This window comes from Erpetoichthys calabaricus, chromosome 2, assembly GCF_900747795.2.
Source record: "Erpetoichthys calabaricus chromosome 2, fErpCal1.3, whole genome shotgun sequence".
NCBI lineage: Eukaryota > Metazoa > Chordata > Cladistia > Polypteriformes > Polypteridae > Erpetoichthys > Erpetoichthys calabaricus.
This window is the reverse complement of record NC_041395.2, coordinates 116,362,363-116,387,992: the sequence shown is the minus strand read 5'-3', so window position 1 is coordinate 116,387,992 and position 25,630 is coordinate 116,362,363. Positions and strand designations below refer to the sequence as shown.

The following is a 25,630-nucleotide window of genomic DNA, read 5'->3' as shown; positions in this document are numbered from 1 at the left end:
TCATCCGGGAGGGGCTCAGAGTAGAGCCGCTGCTCCTCCGCATCGAGAGGAGTCAGATGAGGTGGCTTGGGCATCTGATCAGGATGCCTCCTGGACGCCTCCCTGGTGAGGTGTTCCGGGCACGTCCAACCGGGAGGAGGCCCCAGGGAAGACCCAGGACACGTTGGAGGGACTATGTGTCTCGACTGGCCTGGGAACGCCTTGGGATTCTCCCGGAAGAGCTAGAAGAAGTGGCCGGGGAGAGGGAAGTCTGGGCATCTCTGCTCAAGCTGCTGCCCCCGCGACCCGACCTCGGATAAGCGGGAGACAATGGATGGATGGATGGATAGTTGCGCGCATACTTTACGTAAATCTGGAGGAATCCACCAGGTGGCAGTGCGAGATATTATCACAGTGAGAACAGGTTTGGCTTCGCTGTGTTGTGAATTGCCTGGAACACCCATTAAATTCCGATGACACCTTACCGCAATATCTCATAAAAGGATGTTTAATGATTAAATCCATCAATCCAGGAATGTGTCCATTCCAGCTAGCATTGGGCACGAGGCAGAAGCAATCTCTGGACGAGGCATCAGCTCATCGCAAGGTGAATACAAGCACTCACATACACTGGCATCATTTTAGTGTCACCAAATCTGCATATCTTTGGAAGGAAACCGGAGCACACTGAGGAAACCCAGTAGGAAAACATGTAAACTCCAGGCAGGGATATCAGTGACGTGACTCATTGCAAGACAGCAGTGCTACCGCTCCGCCATCGTGTCACCCCCATGTGTGTAATTATTAACAGTGTTCATTATTTAAATGAAATTAACAATTTATCTGTAAAATGTAACATACATACTTTAATGCATTCCATCATGAAAGTGATATCAAGTATAAATCTAAGGATTCTAAATGTGCAGAGAGTTGGAATATCATACATTTAATGTGTTCTGTGTGGCGATCAATTGCTGTTTGCCATTCTTGTCAGGTCAGGAGAAAGCCCCAGAAAAAAAAGACAGCACATAAGATGGTATGTGAGACTTTTAAAATGTATCGTGTCATTAAGATCGGGAATATGCGACACTTGAATATAAAAGCACCATGAATGCATCTGTATGTCGGCATTTTGCTTCACCACATCGAACCATTCATCAAACATCAAAGTGCACACATCGAACCTACTAGGATCCACATAGCGACTTTCTGTCACATGTAGATAGTAAACAGAAACTCTGACGTCACATTCTGACTTTTAGCACACTGCGCCCACCAACTTTTTGCTGGTACTGCAACTCGCGCACGCATCGCGTTCATTTCTGAGGATCTGCTCAGAGGACTCGTCTAATGAACGCTGGGAACGTGTGGCAGCCATGATGCATGCGCGTACGCGTTCTGAGCGTGAAGTATAAACGAGCCCTTACACCCTTATGAGCCTAGTCACATTGTGTAAATCCATAGCTAATTTTCACTTGATCTCCCTCTCTCTTCATCATCTCAGTCATGTTTCAAAACAGCTCCCTGTGGCCTTCTGTGCTAAATACTGTTAATAGGTAGTACCTTGTAATCCTGGCAAGGGCACAGGACTGGAATCTACTCTCCCATGAGCAATTCTTTGGCAAACAAAGATGATTCTGTTTATTTTATGACATGTAAGATTAACCCTGCTACTGATATCCCAGGGCTATGCAGTGTCAACCTACAAAGACACAAAAGGCACCTTTGTGGTTTCATTGTCCTGGTAGCCCTAATAAATTAAAGTTAAATATATGCTATTGAGAGAGAACTCACAGAGAATACGAATGAGGATGGGAGATCTCATTGAGCTCAAAAAGTCACAACAAGCATTTTTTACATTCATTTAAAAACTGCACAAACGTTTTAGTTTTTTAAAGTGCTAAACAATGTGAGGAAGTGTAGTAATCTGCATTTTAGTGTTCTTAAATTATGCAGATCTGGAATCAGTTCAAGAGATTTCCCATTATTTTTGTAGCACTTTTACAAAAAAGAAAAGCTTTCGTAAATGAACATTTCAAGGCAAAATTTTCTCAGGAGGTCTCCTTCTGTGTCATAAGCAAGCCATTACAAATCACTAATTATATCTTTGAGAAAGCTAGAATCATTAGGCCATTTCAAGAGGCCCTCCTTGATGGATAAGATGTATCCTTGTGCTAATGATCTCACCACTCTGATTGGCCGAGAAGGGTTCTTTTGCATCTTATCACAATTTAATCAGCCACCGAGAGTGTGACTTTCTTTGAGACTCATGATTGAAGATGCCAGTGAAGAGGACAATTGAAACCTCAACAGTTGAAAGAATAGAAGTTTTTTCTTTTTCTATTCTCATAAAGCTGGGTTCAAAACAAATGTGTTTTGTGTCTTTAGTTTTAGATGAGCTTTTAATACTAAAATGAAGCTGCACATTTTCTTGTGATTTTTTAACCTTTGAACACTGATTCTGATTTAATCATTCTACTTCTTTCAATTAGAAGGTGACATGATGCTTGCATGTACACTACTTAAACCACATGTATACAAGACACAAATCTATTATATGGCACATCAACTTGGTCGGGCCAATTTAGTTTTGTCAAGTCAACCTAACAGGCACATCTTTGATCTGTGTCAGCAGCAGTAAAACTGGACAACTCATCAGGTATGTTATGTTTAAATAATCAGTTTTCATATACTCTCAGTTCAGTTAAGGGTTTCATCATAATAAAATGCACATGATGGTGCAGTACTTCTTCTACATAGATACAGGGGCCTGGTTTAAATCTCAGTTTGGTAGAGCTGAATATTCTGTCTTCATTCATTGTTTGGACACGTGTGTTTCCTTTCACATTATAAAGACATGTATTTCATATTAATTTGCAATTCTGTATTTGACCCATATTGTAGATATGTGTACATCTTGCAGTGAAATGACATCCCAACAAGGGTCAGTTCTTGCCATGGACAGTGTGTTGCTAGGATAGGTATTGGTGTTCTATGACCCTGTACTTCAGTAAGCAGGTATGGAAAATGAGTGGATGGATTTGTAGTATGCTAATACATAATAATGTATAGGTGTCAAAGTGACATAGTGGTTATTGCTTCATTTTAGTTAATTTCCTTCTCTTTAGGTGCTTTGGAATATTGCAGATATTCCTTTTTCCCAAAATCCAAACATTTGCATTTCAAGTAAATTGGTATCTATAATTGTCCTAGAATTACAGTTATGGCTTTTTACTTACGTGCACCATGTGACAGACTGGGGTCCCAGTCAGGTTTTTTGTAACAATAAACAAGATGTTGTCAAGATGGGTGCATGTATCCTATGACTTGAAATTATGAGTAAATATGGGTAGATGGAAGGACAAACATTTATTTTCATCAACTATTTATCCAATACATGGCTTCACAAGAAAATGTCAAAAATATTCACACAGATAGGTTACATTTTTTTTATTGTCAGTGCATTGTATAAATCTACACTTAATATGAGGAGGATATATCGTTGCTGCATGATTGAGAACAGTAAGAAAATGTCCATATATTTAACAAACTGGCTTAGTCCAGTATATGGAAAATATTAAAGAGCATTGGTACATGTCTATGAGCCTATGTATTGGCATCTTCTGTCTGCTGTGCTCCTCTGATGTGTTTATGTGATGACTACATGGTATCCAAGAAATGTTTTTCATACATTTATATGCCAGGCATGTAAATATTTAATGCAAAGCTAGAGGTATTGTAATGATGTACAGAAACTGTTAGTGTACTATACAGTATTTAAAAAAAGACAGTAAGAAAATGAAGATGCCTAAAGCTTCTGGTATAGTAACATAAATAAAATCAGGGACTGTCAATATTGTGTTTTATGTCATTGCATATGTACTATTGATTTTGTTTGTTATTGCCAAACGCTTTAAATGCAGTGAAAGATGCTATAAGTATTGATGGAAAGATGTTACACATATAAGTGCTAATTAAATCTTCCATTCAATGTGGCCACAGGCAATTCTCACACTTTTACACTTGTGCTTTTTATCATTAGTTAAAAATGAGGGACTGCACTCATGGCTACTGTAAATCTGTAGCAACTTTCAAGCTGTAATAATTTTGTCAATGGAATCTTTATAGCAAGACTTGTGATTTAGTGAGAGATCTGTCAGGAATCATTGAAGATATTTGCTATGCTCATTTATTCTTTGCAAAACAGTATGTTGAATGAAGTTTGCTGCTCATCAGTATAAATCATCCAAACATTAAAGCACTCAGGAATTCACCTGCAAGCATTTCTGGCACTGGGTGTCTTCTCATAGAGCCAAACAGTTGTAACAGGAAGGTAAAAAAACAATAGTTGAGTTGCCCTCTTTGCTCAAGGCAAAAGATGCAAAGGAAATTGTAAAGATCACTAATTGTCATTCAGCAACATCATAGGGTTTCCCATTGGGTGGCTTTTAAGACTTGGGTTTCTGGGCCTCTCTGGACTCAGAAATATTGCCCCTATGAAGTGAGGTTGAATTTTTCCTCAGTGTCATGGGATAACCTTTGCACCTGGCACTAGAACCTGAGCGTCACCAGATTTCAGTTTCAGGATTAGAGCAAATAAGGGGCGCTTATTTAAGTACCCTTAAGTAGCAAAATAGATTGAGGTTGTATGGCCTTGTTGTTCATGCACAAGTACTGCTGGAGAAGCCACAAGCTGCACTATATAATATTTTAGTGACCTTTGACATTTTGCATCATAGAATTTTCCAAATGCATTTAAATTGCTGACTGAGTTACCACCGGAAATTCTTTCTTATGATTATCCATCTTTTCTTTTTTTGAACCAGCAATCCCAATGTCAAGGTTACCAGTTGCTAAACCATATCTCAAGAGCGTTGAGAACATTAGGGAGGTGTTAACACCAATCCATTACAGGCGCAATTACACCAAGACAATTTGGATTCAGCAATAAACATTTACAGCATTTCCTTAGAGAAACTCCATTTTAACATTGACTTTTTTCTCTGGATTCTACAGTACAATACTGTAATGTAGCTTTTGAAAAGTGCCATTTTAACAGGAAACTGAGAATACAATCTGAAGAAGAATAAATTAAATTTACTAAGTTGAGCGAAGGATTCTTGGGTATTGGATTGACCTGAACGGGATGGTTTGATAAGAGAAAAAATAGTGGGACCCTGTAAATTGGGGTTCTTGTTACAGATGTTAATTTCAACCTAGATGTTCTGTAATTTTTTTGTAATTTTTTAAGTACTTGCTAAAATGTCCTTTATTCTTGTGGCTGTAATGGATCAGAGTGTGTGATCACACTCTTAGATGCTGTCATCCTATTTCTTTCCGTCTGCTCTGCTTATGTTTCTGTCCCACAGTCCAGGCTGCGCATTGTGCCATCCACTGTGCTTTGCTGGACAGTTTTTAAGGTCGAAAACAGTTTACTACTGTTTTATTCTGTTGGATTTTATTGCTATATCTTTCATTCACTGTTTTATGAAGTCTGTTCTGGGCTTTGGGACCTGGTGAAAAACAGAGGCCTGTAAACTCTTTTTTCAAATAAAACAAAACCCAGTAAAATAGGACATACCAGAATTTTTTAATTTCTCGTTTTATTTAGAGCAAGTGTATACTGAATACTGGCACGCCTTTGATTATAATTCTGTCATCCTAGGCACAAATGAGATATATGTGAACAATGATTCTACCCTGGATAGTCGGGTTAGGAAAATGGATGGATGGATAGAAAGTGCGAGCTATACCTGTCAATCTTTAAAAAAAAAGTCTCTTGCACAGTTTCCTTCTTTATTCCACATAATTTTTATTGTCTTGCTACACAGTAAAGATTACTGTTTACTAATATACATATATACTGTAAATAAAGAGTCTTTTAATTAATTGAACCGGCAAAACATGCAGTAGTAGTTGTGGTCACTTTCCTAAAAGTTGCATATGTTTTTTACTTGGTCTATGGTATAAGAGTCACCATGGACCACAGCTTCTGTTCCTTGCTAGTTACAACAAAAGTCCCTATGTGCCTAGCCTAAGTTATTGCTGTCACTATGAGACGGTAGGTTCACTGTATAAAGTGAAAATCTTCTGCTAAGAGCATGGATCAGGCAGCCAGGAAGCAATTGTAGGTGCCTGCCTCTGTAACTTGAAGGTAATATTTAGGGGTTACATTTTGCTAGGTAATCAGTAGTAATAAATACTGTTTTATTACTACCATAACCCTAGAAAGAAATAAAAAGTAAATAAATAAATGATTGTAGGGAGGTCAGATTTTGATAAGTAGATAATTCTAGATAATTTCTGAATGGAGCATTAAGGATAGCTATGGCACCTATATCCTAGTCAGGCTTGTTTAGAGTAAGTACGCATTATTAGTTTTGTACCATTACAACACAATTTCATTTTCCTTTCCCATTGTGTGTTGGTATTATGAACTGCTCACCTTCACAAGAAAATGATCATTGTTGGGATACTGTGCTAGGATCCTGGTCTGCAATAAGGAGTGGTACTGCAACATAACAAAAATGCATAAGTGTGGTAATATTTTTTTATCAGACTAAAAATCCTTCATGTGGAGTCTTTTAATGTACAAATAAATAAACAAGGGGTTCCTGTACATTGACACTGTGCTACTTTTGTTCAATGACTTAGGAATGTGTGTTTTATATGTATTCCAAAGCATTCTTCTTGTTGTACACAAATGATTACAGTTACTTTCTGGCACTGCAGCACAGAGGCAGGTGTATAGATACTTAGTTATGAGGGAGATATGAAGTTAGAAACCTTGCTTTCAAATCCATTTGAGCAAATGGAAATTGTCAATCTGTATTTACTGTTTCCAAAAACCTTAACCTTTTGAGTCCCAGAAAATAGCCCAATGTATGAAGATCCCAATACTTTATGTGTTTCAGCCAGCTACCTCTCTTTGTTTCTATAGCTCTCCACCTTCCTTCCTACAGAAAAAATAAACAGATCACTTGCTAATTCAATCAGTTTATATAGTGCCTTGCATTAAAAATGTTTTTCAATGAGCAACAGAAAGAAAGCACCCAATGTAATGTGATGCATTACATGGTTGTGAACAGAAAAAACTTCAAGTAAACAGAAAAAAAATGAAAGTTTCACTGGCCCACTCATTATATTACATTCTATGTATAGTGAACACATCATTAAGCTCAGTTCAACAAAAAAAGAAAAAAAAGTTCAAATGGCTCAAACATGACAGACTTTAGATGAGTGCATGTGCAGTGACAATAAAATCTTGTATGAAACAAAAAGCTGAAAAATGGGGATTGAATTTGTTGGGGGGGGGGGGGGCATTTGTAATGCTTTATCTTTTAAGAGATTTTAAAGATTTGTTTTTTAATTGTCCAGAAAAGATTAACATCTTTTTTGAACATCTTCCAAAAGGAGATTGAAGAAATCGGAAAATGGTATAGAGGCCTCAAAAATACACTGTGTCTTTTGTTGCCAGCAGGCTTGGGATTAATTGCCTTGAATAACATTAGAGGAGAAAGTAATTACATGAGGCGAGAATGGCTTAATTTTCAAAGGGACTGATCAGTTTATTTCAGACACAGCCCCCTTCATCACACTTCCAATAGAAAGCATTTCTTACTGCACTGTCAGCGACCCATGAAAGCATTGTCCCACAGGTATTACGGCGACTACTGGTGGGTCTTTTCTATTCATGACAAGGAGGACCAGGGTGAACGATATGCTGGTCAAAAGTGCTTGCCACTGGGACAGCTGGACAATTATCAAGCCTGGCTGCACTTTTAGGCCCGTGGACAGCTGTACAATCACACATCTCCTCAGAGGGGTTCACACTGTGGCAGTGAGAGATAATCAAAGGAGGTTGCCTAGACAAACAGGGTCCACAATTAACTTGCACAGAAAATCTCCAGGCCAAAGAAATTATCAGAACAGTTAGGGGGTCTGCAATACAATGGGACAGGGCCGACAAAGGTCATAGCCCAGTATTTTTAAATAAAGGGACAGGTTCTTATTGTCTAAGTAAAACATCGAGAAAAAAATCTGTCCTACTTAAAAGTGGAAAGTGCTGGAGAAGATTATATATCAGAAGCTTAAACTGCATCTTATGTGATAAACTGTGGGGAGAGAAAAAACAAGGGAACTCTAATGTGGAACAAACAAGGGAGTATTTTTCTTTCTTTTCCAGTGAAATCCTACAGTTCCTTTGGTTTGGTATATTAAAAACATTGTTTGATTGAACTCCCCCCCCCCCCCACCCCAAAAAAAAAAAAAAAACAAGAAGTCTGGATGGCAGCCCAGCACATCTCCCATTTCCTACTCTCTCATTCTCTCTGTCTTTTTTGCCAAATTTGCATACATATAGACAAGAGGCAACAAATGATTCCTGTGCGCAGGAAGAATTTAAATGCAGACGGATGTCAATCAGTGAGTCGAAGGGAAAGACATATTGATATACAGGCTGCATTTAAACACCTAAAGAGATGCTGAAGGATAATGCATGAATATTAACACAGGCTATGGTACTGAAGTGGAGGGACAATTAGTACAGACAGTTCTCTGTCTGTAAAGGTAATAAAGAAATATATACAGTATACACACACACATAGGAGATATATATATATATATATATATATATATATATATATATATATATATATATATACACACATATATATATATATACACACACACACATATATATATATATATATATATATATATATATATATATATATATATATATATATATATATATATACACTGTATACAGTAGGTTATGTTTCTTGCTGAAATTCTCAGATGATTCTGCACAGGAAGTGTTGACAAGGGGCATGAGACTGACTTAAGGACTCATATGGAGAACTTTGTTTCTTGATGCAAAAAGAAGTGTTTACAACTCAGAAACCTCAAGGAACTGGTTATATACTTTCATAACACAAAAAAGAACCACTATGCCTGGTTATATCCTCTCCTTTACACAATAGCACTGAATACTACTTGTTCAAAATCCAAATAATTGTTCAAAAGAAAAAAAAGCTCCAGTGCTCCTGACCAATGATTGTCACAACACATCCATATCTACTAATATGTGTAAGTGTAAATCACTTGGTGTTACATATTTTTCCAGTTGAATGAACTTTTCAAGAGCTTCTTATAGTTTTAAGTTTAAACAATGACCCCTTCAGATCTAGTATCACTTTTTCATTGTGTAAAAAGGAACAGACTCAACACACGTAAAAAGGTTTGGGGCAGCCACCTGTATAATATTCCTGGCTGCAAATGGTTTTTGAAATAGCACAGAGCTGTTGACAATACTGAGTCCAAAACAGAACTGACAATGGTTGGAAAAGATGGCGGCTTTAAGGGATCAGACCGCAAGTGATGTAGGGAAACTGGAAGTGATGTCCTTCTGACGTCAGCCTATGCGCCGGAAGAGACGTTCTTCTGGGCACCAGAACCGGAAGTGACCTTCTTCTGGGTGCCGGAACCGGCATCATCAGCACTGAATCAGATAGGTTTTCTCGTGGCTGGTCTGTAGAGATAACAGGAGAAGGTTTAGTGCACCCCACCACCCCCTGGCCTGGTGTGGAATTACCTTTGCTTGGTCCATACAATGTCCCCCTACTCGCACGTGTGTGACAATTGGTTTTCTTTATGCTTTTATATTGCAACTAAGGAATCTGTTTTGTATTTCTCTGTTACAGGTAATTAACTGTTGATCTGCCTTCTAGAGCAGAATATTGAGACTTTTGTGTTAGTGTCGTCGGGATGCCATCCGCACAATTGGTTCAGAGTTAACTCTTTTATAAATATTTTATATAGTATAAGTACATTGGGCAAATATATACTGTATATGTCAGCTCAGTCCATTGTCACTGTCACTGGAAGCTGGAATCTAAAGTACTCGGGAGGATAAGTCATACTCCCATGCATTTCATACAGTCATTCACAGTGTGTAAATTTCTCCAAATCTCCAAATAATCAAACATATCTTTGGTTTTGGGAGAAAACTGAAGCATGTGTAAATCCTTTCCAGATAAAGGGGAATGTTTAGATTTCACACAATCTGTGGTGAAGGTGAAAGTTGCCTCCCATTGTTTATATAATATCTAGGTAAATCACTTCATTAGGTTCTAGCTCCAAAAAACTAGGTTAGGTGCATAATCACTATGCGTAGACTACCAGTACGCTATTACAGGATTTTTTTCTACATGTCACTTTATCTGTAATAAGAACATTTTATTGAATTTAACCTAAGACTTAAGACTGTGATCTGATGAATACCTTTTTTGGTGTAGCTCATTCACTTGTAACAACATTACTTGTCTGCCCACCTTGAAACACCACATTAGATCATCTGATTTTACTCTCATAATGTGCTTGCAAAATGAAGGTGTTATTTGTGTTGTATGTTGAAACTCTTTTTTGGGCAAGTGTTTATTTATAATTTAATGTACTTATTTGATGGAAGCATGTGCTGGAGAGAAAAGAGTTGGGTATAAATCCACAAGGGTAGCTCCTTTAGTAAACTACGGTTCAGACCCTTTTAATCTGGTATTTTACAGCACCAGAGACAGGGCTTTGGTTAAAATGAGGAAAACTTGAAATAGTTATATGAGATAAACAGATGAGGCACTAAGTGCTACAGAGTAAGATAATTGCTGCTGCCAAAGGGAAAGAAATTAACATATTATCTTCCTTATTGACATTGTTCAAAGTGTTTTACGGAAAAACTTGTTTTTGTTTAGTATCACGCACCTAACTTAGCTCTTTTTGCCCCAAGTCCTATTCGTCTTTACATCAGTGGAGCATGTCTTTGCATTTGCATGCGTGTTTCTTTTCTTTACTTTTTTTGGCTTGATTATAATACTAAAACATGCCCTCTGGGCTTTTGTGCCATTTCCAATGCTTGAAAGCTACACCTAATATAATTATGTAGCATTGAAAACCTTGGAGTTGTAGTGTTTAGGGATAGAAAAACCTTTATAAATCTGTCTACTTGAATGAACCTATAGAGAATAGAAAACAGAATTTAAAAATAGAAAAAAACAAGAGTTTTCACTTTGGGAAAATTTGTGCATTTTCAGAATTTGTTGTGATTGGAGACAATGTATTGTCATCTGCTCCTCTTGGTCAATGAAGATGTTGTATTAAAGCTACAGAGAGTATCTGCAAACATTCTCTTTTTTAAAGGCAAGACCTAGAAGCAAAGTGTGCAGCCTCCATCCAGGGATTTCAGCAGGCTATTCAGGTGTGGTGCTGGTTTATTCAGCTAAAATTACCTGATTGAGTATTTATATGGTGAGAGTTTTATACTAGCAAAATACTTTCTAGCATAGCAGATGGATATTTATAAAGGGTTATACCAATTCAGCAATTAAGAGGGAGAATATCAGGTTACTTGCAATCATCTGTGGTTTTGTTGTTCAAAACAGTCATTTTATATCACTGACACTAATACAGCAGTTAACCCTACTCTATTTTTTTTTTTTCAGCCTGTAAAAGTGGATACTACCGAGCCCTGTCCACCGACTCTGGCTGTTCAAAGTGTCCATTGCACAGTTATTCTATCCGGGAAGGATCTACAGCATGCACTTGTGACAAGGGCTTCTTCAGGGCGGAAAGTGACCCTGCATCCATGCCCTGCACTAGTAAGTACCTCCTCTGATCTTCTGAAATTGAGTTTTGTCCTGGTTGACATAGCCATTGGTGCTCAGGTATTATTAGTGACATCTGCTTTAGGTTCCAGTGCTCTATCCAATGGTATTGATTGACTGCTTAAAATGTTCCTTTTGTCTCACTGGGCTTATATGGTGTGTTAATGATAAGGCTCTGTGATTAGGCAAAAGCAGTTTTGAAAACAATATTGATAGATCAACAGGGGTTTGGCAAGGTTCCTTACTTGTTTTCTAAAGATTACGTGATTGACCTGTAGCTGCAAAATCTATAAAGCACCATTCAGCCACTGGGGTTTTTTATTTGCTTAAAATAGAGAACATTTAATTAACCTTTAACAAATGCCACTTTTATTGCACTTATTTCTTTTTTCTTCTGTCTTTCCACAGTTGACTATCCAAAATTTTTAATGCATTTTTTGAAATGGTCTTAACGTTTTTAGCACTTTCTCTTGATACAGTAAGAGAGTATACACTAACTATTAAAATTGCACTGTGCCTCATCTTCAACGAAATAGCCTTTCAATCTTTCTTGGGTAATCCCAAATATTTCACAACCATTTTGGGAGCTGTGATGCTCAAAGACACATGAACAACACTTGTGACTATTTGACTGCACTTAGCTGTGATAATGACTGAGACAGAATGTCATCAGTTCTAATCCCACCTCAAACATTAAGCTACACCCCAAACATCTAACCTTGATCCATTCTGAAGGCAGCAGCAAAGTTTATATGGATTGACTGTGGACAAGATTGGGTATTAGCACTAGTGGCATGTGTTTAAAAATCATCCTAGAGTTGGTCCTCATAACCATGAAAATTCAGTTTCACTGTGGTTCACAACATGAAAACTGTATTAAAAGACTTTTTTTGTACACCCAAATTTTTATATAGTGGTTGTTCGTAATCTGGGGGAAGCATATACTGCATCTACAAGGACCTTGTCTCATATACAGTTATTCTGTGGTTTGCTCAAGATGACATTTCATATCCCCATCCGATTACTGAAGTAACAGCAGGTATCTATTTCACTTTGAAATCATATTAAAAATCCATGCTACCTTCAATAAGCTTTTGTAGGAAAAAGCTGGCAAGCAATTGCCAGAATCCTGCATTCAACATAAGATGCCAGTCAGCCACAAGCTGGTGTTTTCATGTTCATTTCCACAATGTGCTCATTCTTCTGGAGCAGTCTATAGATGACTGGAAAGCAGATTCCCCAGTGTTATCACTGAAGTTGTAAATGAGAAAGAAAAAACATGTTTATCACATTAAGACTGCAGATTATGCAAATGACCATGGTTGACATAAATGGAATTATCTTTTCAGTGTTCAATGTATTTGTACCACTCAATTAGTGTTCTTAGTGTATCTACATGGAAAAGCCCCTTTATACAGTATATTGATGCTGCAGTATATGGTTCAATATTATTATCATTTGACTCATCTACATCTTTAAGACTCTCTGACTTGATGCACTTTTGATGTTTTGTACCAAAAGTCAGATAAAATGGGGCTTCAGTGTTTCCTTCACTAAATCAAGTCAAAGCGAACTTTATTGTCATCTCAACCATATACAAGTATACAGATAGATGAAATTGCGAAGCTCAGGGTCCACAGTGTAACATGAAGTGCAAATAAAAAATTAAAAATAGAATTAAAATTAAAGTTTAAATTTAAAATTAAAATGTAAAATTAAAATTAAAAGCCATTTAATTCTATTTATTCCACTATTGTAAACAAACTGCCTGTAGAAATTATAACGCAATTATACTGAGCATCTTTCAAACTACCACAAAGTGCTTTAAAACATCATTAAGAACATAATTGCAAAAGAAATTACCTTAGTTTAGCATACCTAATAATTGTCCATAAAGTGTGGTAAGGATTAATGTTAAATTGCACAGTCCTTATAAGGACTGATTAAGGGATGTCAGAACAAGTTTGACATAAAGCTTCTTTTGGTGTTTTTAGGGTTATGGCCTCCAAGGGAGGACAGGTGGGTTGTAACCTGCAGCTGCTAATCAGTGATAGCTAAGTCAGTTTTAAAAATGGTTCCCACTTGTGATGGTTCCCACTTGTGAGAAGTTACCTTTCTGTAGCCTTGGTAATAAAGCACTTTTTCTGTTAATTACCATATTTTTAACTTTCAAATTCGTCTGCTAAGAGTTGCACTTATAAATCACTTAGTGTGACAGGAGGCTAATGAAGAAATAACACTCTGCAGGACAGATTCAGAAAGTAACTCTGCTTCAGTGAGTTAAAAAATACTGAGCTTTTATCTTTCTGATAGTAAGGTTTTGAGAGAGACGTGGCTGAATTGTGAAATGTGGACTTGGTGGTTTGGAAGGACACACATTTTTTTGAGACTGTAAAATACTGTACAACCGGATGTTATGTGTAAAAGGCTACAAGTGTGAAAAACAGATTATGTTTTCAATTGCAGTTGGCAGGTTGGCACTGTCGTTAAGATTTTTGCCTCATAGCTTTATGAAAATGAAAATGAATCTGAATCTGGCTAAGGTAATGTGTGTGCAGAGGTTGCTTGTTCTTTTTGTTTCACTTAAGGGTTTCTCTAAATACTCCAGTTTTCTTCCTATACTGCAAAAAAAAAAAAAAAAAATTACACAAATTGTGTGAGTGACATAGTGTAGGCATGTTTTTGACATGGATTCTCCATCCAGAGTTAGATCCTCTTTTATGTATAGTCCTGATTTGTAGTGTTAGCATTCATTAAATAGATGGATAGATGTATTTTAATCACAACAACTGATTTACATGACAACAGTAATGAAAGTCACTGAAATTTATTAAAAGCTAAGAAAGCTGCACTAAAGCATTTTTACAATCTCTGAAACCAAATAGTGCATAATGTACTGTATCATATGCTACACTATCAAAATATTTTTAAAAAAGGAACCATTTAGGTTGCATTTCTGTACAGAATGTTAAATTCTCAGGTTAACACCTTTACAAATAAACTGAAATACTGCCTGCCTGACAATAGAAATGAACATCTCTTCTAACATAAACTGTATTAGTCCACAACATCTGACAAAAAAGTAAATATTTCTTCAGTACAGAAACAAATAAATACACATGGATGGAAATTAAAAAAAAGACTTTTCATCCCAAAAAAGAAATCAGCTAAAAATTGAAGATGAAGATATACTAACTTCAGCCCACTAATCAAATTAATGATCAAAATTAACAAATATCTCCTGAGCACACAAACCAAATTAGTTCACAGCAGTAAAAAATTAACAAAAATGCCTCAGCTTGCAAACCTAATTACTGCATGGCAATAAACATTAAATGAAAACCCCAAGCCACAAAGTGAATTAATCTATAACAATAAAAATAATAAGTTGCACCGATTCTTGCAACTTATGGAACACACAACAGTCCACCATAAAGAATAAAACTGATGAAAATTTCAAACATCAATAATGCTTAACGAAAATGCACAAAAATTAGTTATACAAAAATAAACAGCACATGAAAACACAAAAAGTATATTTTCTAAATTTATATTTGACATGTGTTTCCAATAACTCACCAATACTCCTGAAAATTTCCTTTTTTAATAAGTCCTGAAAATAGAATAAAATGTAATAATTATGTTTAGTATAATATAATAAAAAAGGATAGCTGCAGGATTTAATTGAATATAAAATGTTAAAAACTACTGACAAACGCATAATAGAACAACTTAAGAAAAAGGCAAAGATACAAGTCAGACTAATACAGTATATATAGCCTGATACTATTTACTGGAGTGTCATGAGAATGTTGATTCTTTACATTTTGGCTAATTACACTTGGTACCATAATATACTTAGAAAAATCCAAAGGGTGAAGGAAGCAAATAAGAAATACCCAAAACATTTTTTGTATTTTTAACCACTGTCTTTAATTAACTGGTGAGCTTGAATGAGTTAAGTTAAGCTGTTATAAAAAAAAGTTAACTTTTGAACATGAAAGAGTACAAGTGTAAAGAAACTAGCATGGGATCCACGTTTAAATAGACAACAGCGTCCCAAACATTGAAGGGTACACCTTTTGTGAAAAAACATAATTTTAAAATATGCACTTGCGCTTGCATAATACTGATTTTTGCTGTGGAAAATGTATGCGTTGTTAAATATTTCCACCTCTGCCAAATAAGTGATTTTAACTCTACTGCCAGGATAACTCGTTTTAACATTATTTCTCCATATACTAATTTGTGTCTTAATGACGTAAAAATGTGCGTGAACCACAATAAAACAGGTCAGATCAAAATCTGTTATTAAGCAGTTTTCTTAACTAAGGGATCCATAACTCTAGGAATTTTGTGGCACTCTGGTTTGAGAGCGGTCTGTATTGTCTGGGTGTTAATTATTTTGCTTGAGGAGAATACAGAGAAATGACCAGCTCCAAGGCAGAAGAGAATGTTATACTGTAAAATTCTGATTTACTTTGAACTCTGCAGGGACCCCCAAAGCCCATCCTCCAGAAGACGACTTCTGACTTATACAATAATAATTTGTTCACTTACTGGCTGCTTGTTAGATAATTATACTAAAGTGGTTGCAAAAGAATAGTTATTGTACCTTATTCTTTGCTTTAGTTTGCTAAAATCTCTTTAAAAAGACACAGCATGCTATTCTTGGAGCCATGCAGCTTTTTAGATAATCTTTTCGCCCCCTTCCTGTGACCTCCAACTTCTTATGTTTCCTTTCCCAGCAGACCAATGAACGGTAATGAATGGCACCGTATTAGAAGTAGCAAAGACAGGGAACCTCTCTGTGCCTTACTCACCCCCCAAGGTCACTCATTCACTTTTCGTCTCAAAATGTATGTAATCTAAAAAAGGGCACCTTTTACAAAACTTTCATGTTAAACAACAGGTAGGGAAAATGTAATACATAATCCTAAATGCAAATGAAAAATTAAAAGACTAAGCAACAAGTAATTGTGACATCCCAGAAAGTCTCCAACATGATGTCCATCTACCTTACCAAAAGTGACAATAGTAGTAAAAACAGGGTGTTTGGAAAACTAAAGAAAAAAAGAGTTGCTGAGCAATCGGTGATTAGGTAAAACAAATCCTAAATATGTACAGAAGCAGAAAAACTGGTCTGATCATCTTTGCACGATGATACAAGACTACAATTTCCCTAGACAGCTCCATGTACCACAAAGCAGCCCTGTTCTCTCACTCATTCTTTCTTTTTCTTTCTTCTTTTCCTGTTCTCTGCATGACTCATTTATGAAAATTCCCATGCAGACATTGCAGCAGCTTTATCCTTAACTTGTTTCAAGGTCAAATCCTAGAACTGTCTCTGCAATTAAAAATGTTGTATCCTGCTGGTTGGATTTTTCTCAGGTCAGTGATTACAACACACTGAATGGATAGTTGGAACATCGCTATTTGAAGGCAGCCAGTAGATTTGCAGTTTTATTTGGCTGATAATCCTGCAATATTGTTCATTCACATTTGGGTAATAAAGCTTCCTTTTTTGGAGTATAGAAGCGACAGGCAGAATGCAATAAACTCAGATGTGTGCTGGCTGAAATGGTTGATTCTGAGGCTGAGATTGCTTTGGGCATGATAAAGCTGGCTGATGTACAGCGTGGTGCCACATACTTACAAAGGGAGGAGATTTCAAGTTCAAAGAAAAGAGGCTTCCAGAGTAAAATTCACACATCTCCATTCCAAATAACCGTGGATTGTTCCTTCCTTTATTACATATTTGGAAAGTAACCATAACAGTTTCCCGATGATGCTGGTAAACTGGATGTCATTGCCACTAGAAAACTCATTTATATAGAACAGCACAAAATTTTAAACTTTGTAGTTATATCGGCCAGTGCTGTAAGGAGAATTACGATGCCTTTGTCTTCTTTAGATTACCTAAAACTGTCACAAGAGTGAGGAATAGCCCGCTTTAAAGCATGGTTTCTTTCTTTTTTTGTTATGTATTTTACGTGATTCATCTTCACTGTACCTTGCTCAACTTCAGAGCACAGTTCAACTGCATATAGTTTATAAAATTAAAAACACAACAGTATTTTTTAAATTATACCTCGTAGATTTCCTGGAATTTCTCAGCATTTAATTGTTCCTGTGTGACTCTCATAATATATATATACAAGTAGAAAAAATGATAATTGTTCTTATAAATTATGTGCATTACATTTTTACTCATGGTAAGAGTGTCAAAAATATATTTTTGGAAATTGACCTCTTGGTTAACTTTAGCTGTTGTTTGTCATCCTGTGACATCTTCACTCTGCAGCCCTTGTATTATGTTTCAGACTGGCTTCTCAGGCTCCATTCTGGTGATCTTGAGCTTTTCCTTCACAATAAAGATGACCTTTCATTTGTTTCCTCTTATTTGCTCTTGTAGGGGGCTTCATATATATGCGTAAATACCATCTTTTCAATAGAAATGTACAGAAGATATTTTATATTTTAGTAGTAAGGAACCTGATCAAATATGAAGCAAATTTAAAAAGCTGACTTTTCTGAAACTTGGCTGACCAACTAGAAACACACTATCAAACAACGTGTCTTTTACATTGCAGCAAACCTTGAATATGGCGCCAATGCAAAACTGTCTCAAGTTTTGGATTTTTTTAAATATGGTTCTTAATTTTTTGAAAAGGAGACAGTGCTGGTAATTTCAATATGGGTACAGGTAGGCACTAATAATGAGGAGATTTGAAATTAAAAAAAAGAAACTAATTAATACAAAACAATCTATAAACAAAAAAAGGAACCTGTCAACTGAGATTTGTAAGGATGTAAAAAGTATATAAAAACAAATAAAAATAGTATAAATGAAAAAAATGAAAACTTGAACACTAGTTAACAAATACTAGTAAGTTCATTAATACTTTAATATGTCTCTGTTACATATCTATAATAGTTCACAGTATGCAATTATAACTTACAAAATGATTACTATTATGTTCAGTTAAAAGTATGCAAATCACTCTCATTATAATGTTATATAATTTTAGTTGTGTTTATTAACTGTTAATAGTGGTATAGTTTGTTGGTACATAGTAGCAGTCTATAACCATTTATTAATATAGTCCTTTGTTTGCTTTGGTTTTTAAAAAGTTACCATCACCTTTAGAGCCATGAAATTATTAACAGTGTGTGATGTAAATGGATAATTATTAACACTTAGCTCTATATTACATATTTATTAATCACAGGCCACTGTGGCCTTGGAAGTTAAATGTTTAGAATTTACAAAGTTGATACATAGAACTATAATCGTAACTGTTCATAATTAATAAAGGGCTGGTGTAACAATGAAAATATTAATTGTTTATAACCTGGTAGGAAATTTATTCATTCTTAATACAGTACTTTGGCACCAATCCAGGTTTTATATTGTATGTGGCCTGTAGCCTAGTATTGTTGGCATACATTCTGTTCCCTTGTGATTGTAAAAGTGTCCAAGAAATGGACCTATGGATAGCCCTGTATTTGTTACACATTTTCAGCAGAAAATTAGATTGATAATATAAATTAATGTTGAAGATTGTTCAAATATTAACACAAATTCTGCATTTCAAAGTTAGGGATGGGTCAGTTTGGCAATGAAGTTAACATATTTACAGTTTCCAAGAATACTAATTAATTCATTAGTTGTGTGCCCAGCCATTCTTTAATTTTCATAACCAGGTTAAACCAGTTCATGGTGGTGGGAGGCCAGAGGACACCACAACAGCATTAGGCACAAGGCAGGAACCAATCCTGAAATAGATGTCAGTGCATAAGAGTACACTCAACACAGTCACTACTGGGTCAGTTTAAATTCAAGGCACATTACTGGGATTTGGGAGGAAAAACCCAAACCCCTGGAGGAAATCAATACAAATATAGACAGTACCTGTAAAGTGCAGAAGTAAGACATAAGTGTTTAATATTTGCTATTTTCAAATCTTGGACAAGGCAGGGAACAGCCCTTAATGAGGCTTGGATATTAATGTTTATACTTATTTATGTATATATAGTCATCGATTTTTATTTGTTAGTGTTTACTAATATTTAATGAGCAACGTGGGCATTTAAAATAAGTTTATAATTTAGTGTTAGAAAGAATGTTATAGTTTATTGTTAGTTGAACATTTGAGATGTAGCACTACTTTATTAGCTTACAAATTTAAATGGTCAAATTATTAACACCTTGTTTTGTACAGTAGGCTACACTGGCATAATCGTGTACATTTTGTATAGCTGACAACAAGTTACAGCTCTTGTAATTGCAGTTTATTATGAAATGTTTCCTTTTTTTGTGAATGGCCTTGTGTATTCTGTCAATGGTGCTGTATAAAATAAAGATTGGTCTGTTGAGTATTTGCTTAGAAAACAGGTACCTTTCTGTTTAATAAAAAGTTGTTAGCATACCTAATATTTAAAGCGTAACTAAAGTAAACACTTTCAGACATAACTCACTAAGTCTTTGCAACCGTCAATCAGTGTCCACCAAATTTAGCTTGGGATCCCACATACACCATTGCTGGTCTCGCTCGACCGTTTTTCATGATTTTGCTGCAGTTTCATCTACAATACTGTTGTAGCTTTAGACATAGGGAACACAAAACAATCAGACGGCACAAATGAATGCACGCGAAACAATTAAGCAGCAAAGCCAGCGCGGAAGAAACCTTAACCTGAAAATCTCGAGTCCAACATCCCCGTTCTCTGCCAACTTTATGCATGGTAAATCTCTTTGTGAGAACAGAAGAAAAGCAGGAGGTATCCACCCAGTATTCAAATATGAAAGGCAGGCAAATCAATTCATCCTTAGTAAATTACCTGGCGTCTGAACCGAAAACTTTTTTTTAATCCCCTCTCATCTTTTGCAATATTGCAGGATTGTATCCGTGTGTAACACTGCAGGTAATATTTCATTTAGGAGCTCACAAAAGGCAGCGATGGATAGATTTACACGGATGTGAATGGCTGCTTAATGCATTGTTTCCACTTTGGATGGAAAGCTTGTGCTTGGCTGGCATTTCCTACATCCCGTAAGTGAGTAACGCCGCGCCGAAGTTGTAATTAACGAAAGTTAAACCGGCAGCATCGATGCGCTCGTCAGCGCCCAGCAGGAATACGCGTGATTTATACGCGCCAAAAAGGCTTCTCTTGCAGCAAGTCACGTCTCATAGATAGAAGTAGAGAGAGCTTAACTGCTACGGCTGGTCGGTTGATTTATACGAGCGTAAACAGTGGGACGCATTGAAGAAACACGGAGAAATGTTTTTAATTAATCTTTTTTTTTTTACCTCTTCCTCGTGATTAAATTAACACTGCATCTCGAGTAAATCACCTAGCCGCTTGACCTTGGGGAAAATTGAACAGCATTTCTATCAAGCGTGACTTTAATTTAACTGGAGAATATTGTAGAAGGATTCCCACTCCTTCATTACTTACTATAACATTAGTAAATTAAAAAAGTTGATAGGCGAAAGTTGTTCAGAAAATTCATAAAAGCTTTTATGGACATATTTTTCATAGTTAACACCATTCTGCACTTAATGACTTTGAGATATCAGTCCTCTGATTCATGCAGGTACCTTTCGTGGTTCCGACTTTTTCCATTACCGCTTCTCACTTTTCCCCTGCTCGCTAGTTCTTCCGCAGATTTCTTTGTACCTGCTCCCTCAACTACCCCCAGTTTTGTCATCCCCGTTTTTCGCTTCGACTGTCCGCTGTTTTGACAATGCAGTTCTGACTTTTGTCTCAACACTGGACGTCATTTTCCCGCGTGAACAACCACGGTGGCCCCAGAGACTGAGACTAGGTAGATAATCCACAACAGTACTTGATTGGAGAGCACCAAATTAACCTTTTCATCCACTTTTTAAAATGAAAGAATTGTATTGTGGCACTCTAAAAAAATAGCATGCATAGTATGGGCCTTTACTTTAATCAATTAATCCAGTCATCCTTTTACACAGAGGAAAAAATAAAGTACATGATGGGAATTTGCCCACCTGTACAAACCTGAGAGAACATAGTGAGCTGGCCACATCAGTAACAAATTGGGATTTTCACCTGTTAATTACTGGAAATCAACAGTGAATGCTTACGGCATCAAGAAAAGCTGAAGATGGCTGAAAGCTATTCATCATTTTTCTCAATACCAGTGAGCAGAAAGTATAGAATTGTGTACTGTGTTATGGCTCTTTAGTATCTGAAACCCCTTTTGTATCTCATATTCACTGAGCTATTTAAACCACCCACCTGTTTTGCTTGGCCTTTAAATTCCTGGCCCTTCATTTACAAATTTGAAACCATTTATTCACCATGATAATTATAACTTCACCATGGTGTAGGCTAACGTGATCTGTTATCAATGGAAATTTCTAAAAATTATATTGTGCCTAAAATCATCAATTAAACAACAGTCAAGAATGCACAGTGTAAGATTCCCTCAAAATTAACGTGTTAAAAACCGTAGTCAACAGTTCATAACCCGTATCTAACAAGTTCAGAGAGCCATATAGGCCAAAAACCTTATATGTAATAAGCTTTATAAAGATAGCAAAACAGAGGCAGTGGCTTGGCAGGCTGTTTTAAAATAGAATAAATACAATACAAATAATGAATAACGTTTTGCTTCCCTCCTTGGAAAGATTTTTTTTAATGTTTTAAATAACACAAAGTGTTGTACCATTGACTTACACAGGGTGGGTTAGGATTCTCCAAGTTAATAAATGAATTGATTCTCACACACTATAGTGCAGATGAGCACATTTTTAATGTTGTATAATGTTATGTAAACTACTGTTCTAAGAAATGGTAATCCAAGTAATACTATGAGGAAAACAGAAGCAATTGAGAAAAATAAACAAATATTTCATCCAATACATTCCCAAATGTATGACCCAGTTAGGCTGGTGACATCATTTACTGTTAAGATTCTGTCCTTGATAGATTTTAGACAATGTTATCTTGAAAAATGTATGTGATTCCATTTTAAACTGAATTTTGGCATGTTCTGTACATGTTGAAGAAGAGTATGTATTGCTTGAATAACTGAATAGTATTCTTGCTGTGAATTATTAATTGAGAATATAAATCAACGTAAAATGTATTTGTCCTGTTCTGTTGCTGGATCCACTGTGAGTTTATTGAAATAGGCGGATTTAAAAAATGCATAGGTCAATGTTACTTGGTCTGCCACATTTTTGCCATGCATTTGACTTCAAGATTTTTTCATTTTAAATGCATGTAGTTCTTGTTCTTCTTTAAGTGCATATTAAAATGTTTGCAAGAAGGGTAAAATGTGCCTTTGCAATCTTTCAGTAATACATTTTTATGCTTGGCATTTTCATGTTTATTGTACAAATTAGTTTGTGGGTGGTTGAGGAGATGCAGTGGTTAGAGCTGCTACCTCATAGTTCAAAAATTTGTCATTTGTCATCTGTTTGTGAGGAGTTGTCATTGCTTTTCCTGAGTCTGCATTTTTTTTTTCTTAGTATTCAGGTTTTCCTCAGACATTCCAAAGACATTCCAAATAGATTCCTTGGCAATTGTAAATTACCTCAGTGTAGATGAGTGTCAGTATATGTGTGAGTGTGTCCTGCAATGGATACTGGTACTTTTCCCAGGGTTGGTTGTCACCTTGTTCCTAGTGCCACTAGGAAAGAATCCATCTACTAGCAATGCAGAAGTGAATAATAAGATTACAGAATGGATGGATGATTCATTTATACTGTATATAATATACTATACTTCATTCTTGTGGGTTTCTTTTTTGTAAAGCTCCTTATTACATTGTTTGGTTATGATGTCTAAAACAACCTTTTATTGATTAATTGATTGGAAAAGAATAGGATCTTGAATTTATATCTTACTATATAAGGGTATACTGACAGTACAAAATGCACTGCTGAGGTCATATCAGGAATGCCAAGAACAGCTTTGATGTCCTTGTCAAACATGGATACAGCACTGCTATAGAAAGTCTGCAGAAGAGTAAAAATGACTAAAGGGCCTTGAGTGAGCAGAACAGGCTGAAAGAGACTGAGAGTAGAGAGAGAATGGAACAGATAAAGTGCAGGAATGTATAGTGAGAGTGGTTAGTGCCGCAGCTTCTTAGTTTCAGTTATCTGTGTTTGGTACTTCATCTGCTTAGTGTTTGCTTGTTCTTCTTATGTGCATGTGGATTTTTTGGCTCTACAGTTACTGGCAGCACCACTCAAACATACATGTTAGTTTTTGTGATATTTGTAAATTGGCATAGAGTGCTTGAGCCTTCTGATTTACTAAAATCTTATCGAGTATTGGTTCTTAGCTTGCACCGAATGCTGCTGGCATTGGCCCTACATCTCCACAGCCCAGTAATGGATTCAGTTAGTAGAGAAATTGAATGAAAAAATGGCATTACTTTAAAATGTGTTCCTGTGAAAGGACACTGGCAATGCTACTAGAACCTGGGGAAAAATCTGTAGCCTGATATCTTACTAGCTAAAACATTTTCATGCTTATGCTGGATCTGATTTCCATGAACCTCTTTGCACTGTTCATATTTATGTTGTCTTGAAGAAGCACCTTATTACATTGTTGTGCACTTTGACCTCACCAGGAAGCAGGAGTACTTTGGTATGTGGTAGACAGTAATCAACAGCTTAAACTCTAAATGTCTGTTGTGCAGCGTGAAACGTGTGTAAGCCTGAAGAGCTCAATAACATTTATTTTTCTGAGTTTGCTTAGAAGCACAATGCTGGCAGTCCCCACTTTAAAAGGGAGGGCAATACAACTGTCTCCATAGTCTAAAGTCTAAATCACTGATGAAGTCTAAATCACTACCTCTCATCTAAGAAACAGAAAATGATGATGGCTGGTGTAGTTTTTTTTTTTTAATAACCAAATGTTTGAGTAAGATTTTTCTGGGTTTATGGAATGTACCTTGTTAACAGCAACTCATGTTTTTGTTTTCTTATCCAGGGCCTCCTTCTGCACCACTGAACCTTATCTCAAATGTTAATGAGACCTCAGTCAACTTGGAGTGGAGCACCCCTCAGTATACTGGTGGCCGTCCTGATGTGACCTACAATGTGGTTTGCAAGCGCTGTGGTCCAGACCAATCTCGCTGCCGGCCTTGTGGGAGTGGTGTTCAATTTATTCCTCAGCAGGCTGGCCTCAAGAACACTAAGGTCTCCATCACAGATCTTCAAGCCCATACCAACTACACCTTTGAAATTTGGGCAGTGAATGGTGTCTCCAAGCAAAATCCCAGCCCTGAGCAAGCCGTCTCTGTTACTGTCACAACTAACCAAGCTGGTGAGTCACTACCTGATAGGGCAGACCTCCATCTAAATTCTTAAAGAGAATGATAGTCATCTGAAGAGGTAGTTATTTAAAGGCATAGTTGTACTGTTTAATTTTCTTTTACTTAGAGTAAACATGTCATCAAGAGCTGGTTTGGTTTAACTTTAATTCAAGTCGGTATGCTGTCATTCAGTCATGTGCGCATGGCTGTGACTATAATGCCACAGAAGCTGAATCTAATAATTGTGCAAAAGAAAGTCTGATACTCACATCTGCCAATTCCATCAGCTGATTGCTAAATTTTAAATTACATATTAGAAAGGGAAACATAGCTGTTTGATGGAAAATCCAGATCATCATGGTGGTGCCATGTAATTATTGAAATAACTGTAGCTCATAGAGTTGCCACTTTGAAAAGAAAGCTTTTTTCTTTTTGCTGCAGACTGCATTTCTCTTCAGTTTCTCTCTGAGCTGCTTTAGAAGTGTAAGATCAAAAAAGGTTGCTTCATAGAGTGCCTTTCACACAAGTTAAGAGAGTGGCAATAGCAAGAAGACAAGTCACAGAAAGGATGCCGAATAAAAAGAAAAGCCACAAAAAAGTCTTAGACATGAAACAAAGCTGGCAGAATGAAGACACTTTGAGAAAGGTGCATTTTGAGGTCATTTACTTCCTCTTCACTTTTTCA

The 25,630-nt window shown here is 36.4% G+C and overlaps 1 protein-coding gene across 2 annotated transcripts in view; it reads left to right on the top strand.

Annotated features, from left to right (window-relative positions):
* Positions 1-25,630, top strand: part of epha4l (eph receptor A4, like) — a 106,571-nt gene that overhangs the window by 26,076 nt on the left and 54,865 nt on the right. For both annotated transcript variants that reach the window (XR_007934275.1, XM_028794400.2), the window contains exons 4-5: positions 11,475-11,630; positions 24,621-24,956. Coding sequence is in view for 1 of the 2 variants with exons in the window: in XM_028794400.2 (XP_028650233.1) it covers positions 11,475-11,630; positions 24,621-24,956 (492 nt within the window). In the remaining variant the exon portion in view is untranslated. The remainder of the gene's footprint in view (positions 1-11,474; positions 11,631-24,620; positions 24,957-25,630) is intronic.